Below are 13,476 nucleotides of genomic sequence, written 5' to 3' on the forward strand. Positions count from 1 at the left end.
GCACACGACAGGTATAAGAAAGACGTTCTTTATTGAAATACTGTCAACGTTTCGATCTATTTGATCTTCATCAGGTCATGTGAACGTACACAAAAGTTTGTACTTTTATACTAAGGGGGTGCCCCCATTAACCAATCAAAACACCACATTTTGGTGCCCCTCCCATCACTGCAGGTGTGACACGTCAACTGGGGGACTGGGGGGTCCATGAAATTAAACGGGATGAGAATCACTGCTAGAGCCGTAAAAATCTTCTCTTATGGCATCTCTGTCTTCTCCATAAACTAAGGACCTGGAGGCGTGATCAATGCTCTTTGGCCACTCAGAATAGCCAAATGGCATTGATCACGCCTCCAGGTCTTTAGTTTACTCAAGTTATAGGGAATAATAACCATAACCTGGTACTTAAGACACGCAAAATACAGCCCATGTCTCTTGAATAGTTTTAATTTAGTCACATTTCAGTCACCTGGTATGCTTTAGTGTCAGTCCAGTTTTAGTCGACTAAATGTCATGGAGGTTTTAGTCGACTAACATTTATTTTGGCGGGCCTCGATGACGTCGTGATGGCTGATTTTACACTTGCTGCAATTAGCCGATCTACTACAAGCTCGTCGCGTTGTGAGCTTGTAATGTAGATCGGCTATTTTCAGCATGCAACCAAGTATAAAATGACTCATACCGGATCTCTTGTCCACTATAGTCCCTTCATAACATTCGTTGACGAAATTGTCAATAACATTTAGTCATATAGTTTTAAGTCATAGCTTAGTTTCCATTTAGTCTTCCTCCATGAATAAAAGGTATATAGTCGGCGAACATTCCTCGTCGTTAGTTTAATAGCCAACACATGGTATATTTCTCGTCGTTAGTTTAATAGCCAACACATGGTATATTCCTCGTCGTTAGTTTAATAGCCAACACATGGTACTGTATATCCATCCTCCTCCCACCTTGACGGTGGCTCCGGGGAAGAAGAGCCAGTTGGAGGTGTCCGGGGGGTCCAGGTTGTCCTCCAGCAGGGTGGGCCGGTGGGCGGCGTTGACCAGCAGCACGTTGTCCAGGCCCCAGCAGGACTCGTAGCCTTCGGGGCCCTCGGGGGCCTCCTGGGACCAGCGCAGGCGCACGCCCTCTGCCCGGGATCCTAGGGCGAGGGGCAGCAGGTGGACCACCGTGCTGCTGTTGGTGGGAGCTCTGGGGAAAACAACGAACACGATGGAACACCGTTTAGTTGTGCATGTTTTGTATATATAGCAAAAGGCTTGTCATTATCCAGAAATGGAGAAGAGTAACGAAGTATGAAGTACTTTGGGTACAAGTGCTCTCTCTCTCTCTCTCTCTCACACACTCTCTCTCTCTCTCTCTCTCTCACAAACACAGGACATGCTGTAGCGCGCTGTGTCACTATACAGTCTCGCATATCAACTATTCCAAGATCTCCGAATGCTATATACACACAGAAAAATAACATGGCGGATTTGTTCCTTTTGGGGTACAAATGGCTTGTCACCCCCGGAGTACCCTAGTTGAGTACAGAAATGTACCTTTGGTATTGGTACATTGGTGTACCCTTCTTGGTTGTACCTCTAAATAACATTCCTGTACCCCTATTGACAAATTTGTACCTTTGCCTGCATCTCTAAAAGAACATTTATGTACCCCTATATGGACAACATTGTACCTCTAAAATAACATTTATGTACCCCTATACGGACAACATTGTACCTCGAAAAGAACATTCATGTACCCCTATGCGGACAACATTGTACCTCTAAAATAACATTTATGTACCCCTATATGGACAACATTGTACCTTGAAAAGAACATTTATGTACCCCTATATGGACAACATTGTACCTCTAAAATAACATTTCTGTACCCCTATAGTGACATTGTACCCCTATATGGACAACATTGTACCTCTAAAATAACATTTCTGTACCCCTCTAAAATAACATTACTGTACCTCTAAAATAGTAATTCTGTACCCCTACTGGAACAATGTACCTTTATGTACAAATACAAAATGGATTCAGAAACATGAACAACATTCAATAACTTTATTTTTTCCCAAAGTGCAGGTCAATTGGGCAATAATATTATAGTTGTGCAACATGAACAACCTAGTGCAAAGAACAACCTAGTGCAAAATTAGGTTTTGTGCAAGGTTTTGTGCAACATGTACTCGAGTACATTTAGTGCAAACATGTAAAAATATAAAATACATACAACATCAACATTTAGTGCACACATGTAAAACTATATACAACATGAATGAGTACAATTCCCCCAGCACTTATACAACACAAGACTGATGCATCGAGCCTGTTGAGCCGTTCATTAACAGTCTTGCATTGCTGAAATGCTGGGGGAATTGTACTCAATTCTGTGACATCCAGCTAGTCTGCACAAAACTACAAATTCCTTTCAAAAGATCTATACGAAATGTTTCAACGCAACATACAAATGATCATCCACTGAATATGTGTCAAGCGATGTGTGGTCCAATTCGTCTCCAGGTTTGAGCAACATCCAGTCACTGTCTACTTTTACATGATAAGCATGAAAATGTGAGTCAAAGGACAATGGAAGCAACATTTTACTGCCAAGCACCCACATGGTATCAATGTTAAGAATGTATTTGATCTGTACAAATACAGGAATTCTTTCAACATGTAAAAGGTCTAATGTCAGTACATCTCCAACTGCATACTTTATGTTGTCTAAAGTTACTTCAGAGACACGTTGACTGACTTTGTCCTCTAATTCTGTAGCTCTGAAGTTAAACTTATCATTTGTTTTTAGAGCAGTCTGAAGAGTAATGGGAAGAGACAAAAATGGTGTGCTGACACTTTTACCAGGCACCTTTTCAAAATCACCCAAGATGTTGGCAGCTGAAAATTCCCAACATTGCTTGAACTGGTGACGATTGCTTAGTGTCATAGCTACGTTTACAAAATTTCGAGTGTTCTTAGCCAGGTTCTTAAAATATTGATGTTTTCCTACAAATCTCATACACCAAAGAGAACGGAGGGGACCATACATTAACATAAGTCTTGGATAATGTATAAGAAAATGACATTTAGGCGTTAGTACATTTCCAAATTCCGCTTTCATCTCAGAAAGGAATTCATGAATAAGTAACGGAAGACATGCTAGGTCATCTTTCCGCACCTTAGCTGCCATGACAACATCTGCAATACTTCGCAATAATAAGAACACGTGCCAGTAACTGCTGCCAGGAGGAACACGTTGCCCCATTAGAAAAGGCAATAATCTGAAAAGACACCATTTTTGAGTAGCAGATCCTACAATGCCTACAGTTTGGAGTCGTTCAGACAACGGCACAGGCTTATTAGCCTTGTCATTCTGACCTACACTGAGTTTGTTAAGCTCTTCGTTTAGCTCAGTTATACTGATGTGCTTTTTTCTATGTGCCTCGCAAATAACATGCTTCATTGTCAGTGGAACAACTCCCTCCAACATATCATGCATGATGTCTGGGGGCAAAGACTTGGTCACATCAAAATAACCTAGTGAATCAAAATAACTATTGCCTTTTACACCATACACAGCTACATTGGACTTGTTCTGCTGGACACACTGGAGATGATATTTGTGGACTTCAGTGTTTCTCAGAACAAAATCATCTTCTAGGAATGAGTCATTGATTTCTGCATGAGTTGCCATACAGTTACGACAAATTCTACCCGAGCTAAAACACATTCTGAAGCCACCAATCATGTGAGCAGAGAGATTGTCAGCTGAAAAGGTTGCTACAGCAGCATGTGCTCTGTTCCACGAACACTTACAGTAAAGCCTTCAGCTGAAAGATGTTTTAGGTCATCTAGCATTCGTTTTAAGATGGCATTCCGATATTTTGTCAGGGTTGAATATTGAACTAACATGGCTAAGTGAATGTGGCCGAGTTGAGATCGATACTTTCCACTCATATTTCCAATAGTGTAGTAAAATCCACATAGCTTATGCTTCCCTCTCTTGGCTCCAAGAGGATTCACTATTTCAAATTCATCTTCAAAAAGATGAATTCTTAAAGCATCGGGATGCTCTCTAAAAACAGAATGCTCCTTAAAATAAAGACCATCTCTATAATCTGTCAGAAGCTCTTCATCTATGACCTGGTTATTTTCAGATAGTATTTGATCCCAGACGTCATCATGAGCACAGTACTTCTTTAAAACTTCAGCAATGGGAACATAGGAAAAGGAACCAACTTTTTGGCCAGAAGAGCTTTTCAATGTGTAGTGTACAGGTTTTGTATAGTTCAACTTGGATTTACAGTGTTCTTGAATCATGTGTGGAGAACGGACTGCTTCATAAGCGTTATCAAAGAAATCTGATGAGTGTAAAACCTGCTGAAGTTCGGGGCAATTTGAAATATCAAAACCACCTTTTTTCAGATGATAAGAAATAAATGAATCATAATTCTCTTTGAAAAAACTAAATAGAAATTTGACATAATTTGTAATGTCTTGTTGAAGTGACACATTTAGAAGGTTTTTCTCTCTGCATTTAAGCACAAAGCCAAACAGATTATCTTTGAAATCCTCAAGTAGTTGATCTAAATATGGCCTGGAATCAAATTCATCAGAAGCTATTGGTTCATTCTCCACACTTTGGTTTTCATCAGAAGTACTTGGTTCATTCTCCACACTTTGGTGTTCATCAGAAGTACTTGGTTCATTCTCCACACTTGGTTGCTCTACGTAGACATTATCAATAGGCCTAGATCTAAATCTTGATTTGTGTTTTCTGTACACATGTCGTCTATAAGAAGGATATTTGGTAAATGTTGACTGACAATCACCTAAACCACATGTGATACTAAAATTTGGTTGATGTGCATGAACTAGTCCAATATGTATAATTAACTTTGAGAGGGTAAAAACCTTTCTAGTGCATTTTGGGCGCTGATGCATTGTGATCTAGTACAGACGGTTAATTATTTGCAGTGCACAGAGCGTTAATCACCCGCAGTATGGTTGTTGGAATGGCCTTGTCTCCCTCTTCCTTGATATTGACGATGCGCAGCTGAAGGAAAGTGAGAGTTTTTTTCAGACCTGGTGGGTATGCAAGGTTGAAAACAAAATACATACAGAAGGCTGTTATGAAGGCTTCATCAAGGCTTCTGCACTGGCACACGTCCGCACCGTCAACTTTCACCACACACCGCACCCGTCCAGCGATGGCCATCTTCCAGTCCTGGTCCATGACTTGTATGGTTGGATTGGGCGTAGCAGCATCCCCCTACATAAAGCAAAACATGCAAAATTAATATTTTCAAAATATGTGTCAAAACTTGTTACATCAACCACTTTGAACCGCATCGTTCTTTTTTCTGGGGACATTTGCCAAACATATTGGATCTACAAGCTCATGACTGACACATTGTGAGCTTAGAAATTTGGTCAAGGGGCGGCAGACAAAATAAAAATTGTATTTAAGGTTAAAGTGGTTAAATGACTGAAAATAAACTATAACATGAAGTCAACATATTATTACCAAAGCTAATGTGTAAACAAACACTACATCATATACACATTGGTGAGGGTCACTGCTAAGGGTTCCTTGGCTTGAAAAAAAGACCCCTAGTTTACATTTTGTAACTTCAGTGGCATTTATATAGAAAGAACAGATTTGTCATTTATGTTAAACACAATACATCTGGGTGGGGCAGCGGTTGCCTCTCCCTCATTACCACCACTGAACAAGGCCCTTAATCCAAACCGCTCCGGTGGAGCTGCTCAGTGGCTAGCAGGTCAGACTGTGGTTGTACCGGGCAGCTTCCAGCTATGAAAGTGTGTGACAAGAAGTACGGCCCCACAATTATATATGTTTTTGTAGTAGTAGGATTGGATGACCCATACAATTGACATGGGCTGCATACAGTGGAGGAGAGCAGTGGTTCCCAAATGCTGTGCCTAGATGAGTACGCTGCTCACACAGGCTTTGTGGCTGCTCTAAACTGTTTACATGGTGATAGAACTGAAAAGCAGTGAAACACCGTGCAGGACAATTCAGATGCTCACCTCTCCCATCATGATGAAGACTTCAATTTTCTCTTTGAAGATGGACGGCAGTATGATCAGCCCGGCCCTGAAGTCGATTTCTGGAATGCAGTAAACATAGCAAGAGTCACCAATCACATCAAGTGGGGATGCACACCAACGGACCGACATGAGGAAACAACGGTCAGAAACTAACTTGTGGTTAGGTTAGGGTTTGAAGTAGGTTGTTGGTGACAGTCGGACCAATAGTATGTCTAAACTAAAGTGTGCAACGTGTTTAATTAGAAAAGTGCTCACTACCTGGTAGATCTTCAGCCAGGGCATCCTGTCTTGCGGCGTTGAAGACTTCTGCGTGGGATTTTCCTGCACGTTTTAGAACTTCTGGCAAAATACCAGCGAAGCCCTCCCTGAAGCGATCACACAGACTGCTTGTGGCTGGATGGATTCGATCAACCTCATCAGAAAACTGTAGAAAACACAAGAATGATTAATATTCAGCATATGCCTATGATATACAATCTCACAATATTTGAAATTACTACATAGATGGGTTTTCAACAGGGACAGAGACCCCTAGGTACTCATGAGGACTTACATGAGGTTGTTTTCATTTTGTTGCTATAGCTCTGCCCCCAATGTAAAGCGTAAAAGCGCTATACAAGTTTGAGATATTATTACATGGGTGCTTACCTAATTGTGTGATGGGGAAAATGTGCAGAAAATAGCAAATCTACAAGCTCACATCACAATGCATTGCTGCGATATGCTGTGAGTTTGTAGATCTATTTTTGGCAAAGAGGTTTGGTTTTGATTTAAAAAGGAATCAAAATGTTAAGATTTGCTAGCCATTGGGCTTGAGAACATATTTTTGTAACCAGATAAAGTTAATGACCCCTGATAGATTGATAATGCTGCAACATTCAGCTGTGCACTATACTTACTCCACCAGGAGCCCTTAGGAAGGGATAGCTTTGGAGTAGATCTTCCACAGAGATCCCATCCATGATTTCACGCCGTCTCCAGGAGAAGGTTCGCACCATGAGATCTTTCACAGTTGGGAGATCTGGATGAGTCTTCTGGTATTCACTTTGAAGAACGGCAACATGGGCCTTCACAGAAGTGGCATCCTCTCCGACAACCAGTATTTCCTGTGGAAAAAGCATAGACAGATGTGGATGAGTTGCACAGTGCAACGCCTGCTCCCACGTATGCAAAGCCATTTTGTTATCGTTGGATGAGATTCTGTTCACAATTCCATGCTGTATTTATGTGGTAACCATACAAGAAATAACAGGCAAATGTTGTGAAGACTTATTAGAAAATTAAAAGGGTCCATTTGGTTTCTATTTACACTCTCAAGAGTCAATTTGGTTACCAACTCTCCATCATTTAGCTAGGGACAACCTGGAACACAGTCACCCTCAAAATATATAGATATGACAAATGACTTACACATTGATTAGCTGCTCGTTTGTGCAGACTAGGTGTAGAGGGAGGTTGGGGCTTCTTTGCGTGGCCATACTTCTCTTTCATCTTTCGGACCTCGGTATTGCTGAGCAGTGGTGCACGTTCATTTTTACATTTTCTTTTTAGGGACGCATGCCAGGTTGTCTGGATAAAATGGAACACATTTGGCTATTAACCCCTTTTGGTGTTTTAAGCAATGTTATACTTTAGCTATTGAAAAATAGCAGATCTACAAGCTCATAGCACGGCACTTTGTGCCGCGCTATGAACTTGTAGATCTGCCATTTTTCGTCGCATGTACATGCACACAGAAATCACTGAAGATTGAAGAGAATAAAACACAACTTACATAGCCATTCCCCTCTGCATCTCTAAGATGCGGGTATTTCACAACCACTGACTTGGCAACCTGAACGTACTCCGCTGTGGTTGGATACCTAGCCCAAAAAGAAATTACAAACTCAAGGTTTCTTAAAAGATCAGCTAACAATGTATGAATGCCAAGTACTAAAGTTATAGTAATGGTTAACAGTTGATACTTACATGTTGTGCAACATTAGTTTTTCATACAGCACACTGGTAATTTTGTGACGTATTCTCGGCACTACGAGACGCGGGTCCCTGGCATCGAGCACCGTCTGAACGTCATGGGGAAAGGTTGGACAGATGGTGATATGTTGTAGTCTCACACGGGCTGGTTCAACACTCCCACAGGCTGGTTCAGCACTGCAATGGAACAAGCAGTTTTCTTTTGTTAGTTTTATATTCGTTCTGTGACAGTGTCTTCCAGTCTCTTTTTTTTGTAGGAGGGATAGACAGTAGGCTGACAAGGGGGGGGGGGGGGGAGACATGCAGTAAAGTCCGTGGGGATCGGGGGTCGAACCTGCGGCAGTGCCAGTCAGGTGCCTGGACCGCTGAATCACCCAATATGTTGGCATACCCATTTAACCCAGTCAGGACAGGAACCCCTTTTTGGTGTTTTAAGCATTATGTTATACACTTTACCCATTGAAAACCATTTTTTTTAAATGGCACAAATCATTGAATATATGTTCTCAAATCAAAATTCAACTCAAATCCTTGCTTCTGGTGGGGTCCCTGGAACTACACATTTTCAGATGGGGGCCCGCAGCCAAATACAGATAATTCTGGGGGTCCTCGACATCAAAAGGGTTGAGCACTACTGACATGGAAACATAGGTTTTTCAGAAAACTGTTCAGCCTCAAATAAGCACAACTATCTTATGGAGATGCACTTGCCTTGAAACCGTGGAAAGCTGAGATTGGGAGGCTTCTTCGGGCTCAATTGGCTGTAAACAAATCTCTGTCTCACCCTCTTTGTATTTTTCTACAAATTGTCTAAATTTAATTAGTTTTTTGAATGATCCAGCGAAGAGGAAGCCAATCATTTGTTCAGTTAGTCCACAGTCCACCGTTTCTCCGTCCACTTCATTCTCTGAGGAAACACACACACACACACACACACACACAGTATAGCTGATTTAATTAAATGAATCATATGACAAATTGTAAACGTTGTATTTATTACTTTATACTTAATTAAAGCCATTTAAACACCTCCTCCACACTAACCGTTTCCCCACATAAGGACAAATTGTACAGGTAGTTCAGTCTAGTCAGACCAGACAGCACGGACAGGTTTCAGAGGCTAAAGACCTGGTGAAATGGAAAAATACGTTTTTCACATGTATCCCTGTCATAATAGGAGATGGAGAAAAAAAAAAGCAGAATAATGAATGCATTAGTGAATAAAAACTGCGGAAACGCACCCAGGGCGGAAAGTATTTCACAACGGCCAAGGGCGCTCACACACACACAGCCGCAACACAACAGTGGCATACAGTACAGCACAGCACACTTTCTTTCACCCGACGAATTTCGCAACGCATGCGTGTGTGGGACGGAGCCGTGGGTCACACACACACTGACGGTGCCATGGCGTGTAGAGTGTGCTATGTTGTTTGCGCACGGACGGTGCGCAAACAACATTGAGCACACAGTTTGGGAAACACTGTGTAGCTTTGCATTTGTCTGCCCGTGTTTCAGCAGCACGGTGTGTTCACACACGCCAGAAATGAACAGATAATTTGTTGGCAAATGAACGTATTACTGTGGTGGTGAATGATTGCCTGGTGGCCCGCAAAACAATACGGACGCAAACCATAATATCATGATACAACCCCGAAATAAAGACAGTGGAATGACGCTTTAAATATTATAAATGAACATGCTACTGCCAGTCTGCTCCCGCGAGCAGGGAAACAAAACACAGTAACAGGGAAAACACGTTTTGGCGCGTATATCCGCCATTTCAGTTTTCCCCGACATGTTAAACGACATGTTGGTGCTCAACATTTTATTTATATAGCCTATATGTTCCTAAACATGAAACTGCTTACTGTAAGTTAGTGCAAACATTAAATAAAGATACGTACCGGTAAACCTTTTTGCCTCGACTTCTGAAACGTCTATTCCAGCTTCCGCGACAAGCTTGTGAATCAGTTCCTCTGTAGTCAAGGTGGACAGCTTTCGTACGTCTACTCCTCCTAATACGAATACTGTCGCCATATCGCTGTTAGTTTGGTTGTCCGTCCGTCTGGCCGGCGGCCGCCACCCGGCTACAACGACCCAAACTCCCGCTAACTACTAACTAGTAGCTACCTTACCGACCCAAAGTCCCGAGTGGAAAGTGCTGTGTCAGCACTGCTAAGCAAACTTAAATGCACCGTAAAATGGCGCCTAGCTGGTGGGTGGCTGGGCATGTTCCTCTTGACTGGTGAAGATGCACTGTGATTGGCCAGTACAGCAGAAAGCTGACTTGCATTCAGCCAATCACTGACCATTTTGCTTCAAAGGCGGGTCTACAAGCTCAGAATGGGTTCAAATATGTACCTAGGGGTCCAAAAACTAATTTGTACCTTTTAAGGGCTACAGTTTTGTACCATATGGGCCATTTTAGTACCGTATATGGTACTCTACCGATCCAAAGGGTACATTTAGGACAAAAGTACCATAAGGGGCCTAGATTTATCACAATTTTTTTTTGTGTGTAGAGTCTGGAAACTACACCTCCTGGAAATCCAAGTAAAGGCCTATTCATATAGTCGGGATTTTCGGTGGTGAGGTGACCTGCACCGCTCCGGTGGTGAGGTGAACTGCACCGCTCCGGTGGTGAGGTGACCTGCACCGCTCCGGTGGTGAGCTGACCACCGGAGCTGAAATAACGTTGAGCGGTGGCGAGTAAAAAAAACAGAGAGAAGGGCCGGAGCGGTGGCGGTGGTTTGCTCTTCACCGCGGCTCAGTGGCGTCATGTTGTAGTTCGGTACTTTTCAGAGACTTTTGTACTTTTACTTGAGTAAGTACTTTGACTAAAGTCGTAAAATAATTGTACTTCTATACTTAAGTACAGAATGTGAGTAGAGGACATTGTTCACGTACTACAGGATGCAAGTGAGAAGTGACGCTTTATTGAAGACAGTTAATAACATCATTACAGATCTAATGTCTGTGATCATCACAACATTAATTAAAACAGGATTAATAATTTACTATTATGACTATATAGGACGCCAGCCTATATAGTCAGGTTTGGGGCATATGTGATTTCACGAAAAGAGAGTTACTTAAATGGACTTGTGATGATAGAGAGAGAGAGATGTTTAAGAACACTTAAAACCAACCTTATTGACAACATACTGTAGCATTTCTTCGTGGCGTTTTTATCCATGGCAAGAATATGACATTCGCTTCCATTTGCTACATAAAGTTGCCTTTGACTGAAAGGATCTGTTGTGCAGCGTGCGTGCGTGCGTGCGTACGGTCTGAGTAACTGAACCTACACATTTTGGTGTCAGCATCATGTCGTGCTTTAGCTATTGAAAAATAGCAGATCTACAAGCTCGCTCGCTACGAGCTTGTAGTTCTGCTATTTCTTTGAAAAATCGAAGAACGACTGACATTTTTAGAATCTGATCTCAGGTCGGAATGGGTCGATCAGACCAGCGTGTGTCTCAGTGGAAACCTCGTATGAATCTGATCTCAGGTCAGAATGCGTGCGTGCGTGCGTTTACCTGATCTTCTCCAGTGTGGTCCAGTCATCATCAGCGGTGGTGTTGTTGTTGTTGTTGTTGGTCAGACTGTAGGACACCGTGATGATGGGGTCTGAGTAACTGAACCTACACGACCCAGAACCTGCACGCACGCACACACACACGCACGCACGCACGCACGCAGCACGCACGCACGCACACGCACACGCACACGCACACGCACGCACACACACACACACACACACACACACATTATTGTTTTTGTCTCAGCTCCACTTGTTTATTGCTTCAATGTTTGGGTCCTAGTGCTCAGGAATGTTTTAATTCCTGAAGAAGATCCGGCAGGATTCACGCAAATGTCAAAGCAATAAACGAGTTGAGATGAGAGGAGAAGAGGGGAAAAAAATCACACTTGCGTGAAGTGAGAGGCTCACACTCTTATTTATATCGGCCACGTATGTTATCGTCGTTTAGTGCCCTATATAAACAAACATTAAAGTCCAGAGACTGAAGTGCTCTAAAGCATCATTGTAATATCCTCAAAGTCCATAGACTTGGCTGGCAAACGACATGATACGTGCTCTAAGCAAACATTAGGAACCCCATAGACATTGGAAAAAGTACTCAATTGTTTCACTTAAGTCAAAGTACCAATACTGCAATTTAGAAGTACTTCGTTACAAGTAAAAGTACATCATTGAAAATGTACTTGAGTAAGTACAAAAGTATCGGCATCGAAGTGTATACTTAAAGTACTAAAAGTACTCATATTGCAGAATGTCACATTTCACAAATTCAAATTGTGTAAAAAAAATCTATTGAAAATTGCCGATCTTACGAGCTCACAATGCGTCGCAACGCGGCGACGCATTGTGGTTAATGTATGTTCTGGTATACCTGACGAATACCCGCAAAGGGTCAAAAACGTTGTATACCAAATAGAAAGTTCCCGGGAGCAGAGAAACAGTGTGCGGACCGCATGTAATTCCGACGGAGCGACATGTCGAACATGCGCTGCTCCCCCCGTGCTTGCAAGTTGCGGTTATGGTTAGGGTCTGAGGTGGGTTGTCGTTTGTCGTCAAGACATCAATAGACCAACCCAGAGACATATGAAGACATTAATAGACTCACCCAGAGCAAACTGCAGGACGGAGGCAGAGCTGGTGTTGAGAGAAACCGTGGTCTGAAAGAAACAACGTTTATAACGTCACGACATTTTGATGACGTATAGCGTGCATGTACTTTGTGCACAATACGTATAGCCCTGTGTTTGTGTCGTGTGTTCAGAGCCATGACTTGTCAAAGATATACAGTAGCCTATCATCTCCATCCGTGTGACAGCACGTCCGCACGTGCGTCCATACTTAATAATGTGACCAGATTTGACTGAGAGCCAGCTGCCATCGTGCAACTCCAGCAGTGGAGAAAAACCTTTTATTTATTTATTTTTAAATCCGAAATCAGTTAATAGCACTGCAGGCAGACTCTTCGCGTACTATAGAGCATGTCTGAAATAAGTGTCAGAGCTGAAATCGTCATGTAAACGTGAAATAAATGCTTAAACATGTAATGTTATAGAGACCACATAAGTGAACCTTTCAACCCCCTTTCAACTCGCTGTTTTCTGCAAGACATTAATTACTCTAATAATAAGCCATATCTCCAAAACTGGTGTCAATTTGAAGCTATATGATTGCTTTCATATGACGAAAAAAAGAAAAAGAAAATCCAATGGCAGTTCCTCAGTCAGATTTGGCCACTTATGTCCCAGACAGTGATTTGAAAGGAATTCAGGGAATTCACACGTGTCCACATGGGTTCCAGGATGAATCGATTCGATGTATATGAGGTCAACGGTCAAAGGCAAATAATACTACACTAGATGTGGAGTCAATCCTCAAAGCTGTTCA

At 42.2% G+C, this 13,476-nt stretch overlaps 3 protein-coding genes across 3 annotated transcripts in view; all 3 read right to left on the bottom strand.

Annotated features, from left to right (window-relative positions):
• Positions 1–13,476, bottom strand: part of reln (reelin) — a gene marked incomplete at its 5' end in the record, with an annotated part of 186,680 nt that overhangs the window by 148,264 nt on the left and 24,940 nt on the right. The window contains 3 exons of the mRNA XM_080761211.1: positions 954–1,194; positions 11,588–11,708; positions 12,698–12,749. Coding sequence (XP_080617337.1) covers positions 954–1,194; positions 11,588–11,708; positions 12,698–12,749 — 414 coding nt within the window. The remainder of the gene's footprint in view (positions 1–953; positions 1,195–11,587; positions 11,709–12,697; positions 12,750–13,476) is intronic.
• LOC308314194 (E3 ubiquitin-protein ligase TRIM21) overlaps positions 1–13,476 on the bottom strand; it is a 132,965-nt gene that overhangs the window by 12,703 nt on the left and 106,786 nt on the right. The window lies entirely within an intron of this gene.
• On the bottom strand, positions 4,960–7,562 carry LOC308313823 (uncharacterized protein; the record flags this gene model as incomplete). Its single annotated transcript, XM_080761152.1, has 5 exons — positions 4,960–5,268; positions 6,051–6,130; positions 6,330–6,495; positions 6,971–7,177; positions 7,482–7,562. 5 exons carry the CDS (start codon positions 7,560–7,562, stop codon positions 4,960–4,962), a joined length of 843 nt encoding a protein of 280 aa, XP_080617278.1.

The sequence above is a fragment of the Protomyctophum bolini genome (assembly GCF_963924005.1).
Source record: "Protomyctophum bolini genome assembly, chromosome: 4".
NCBI classification, from domain to species: Eukaryota; Metazoa; Chordata; class Actinopteri; order Myctophiformes; family Myctophidae; genus Protomyctophum; species Protomyctophum bolini.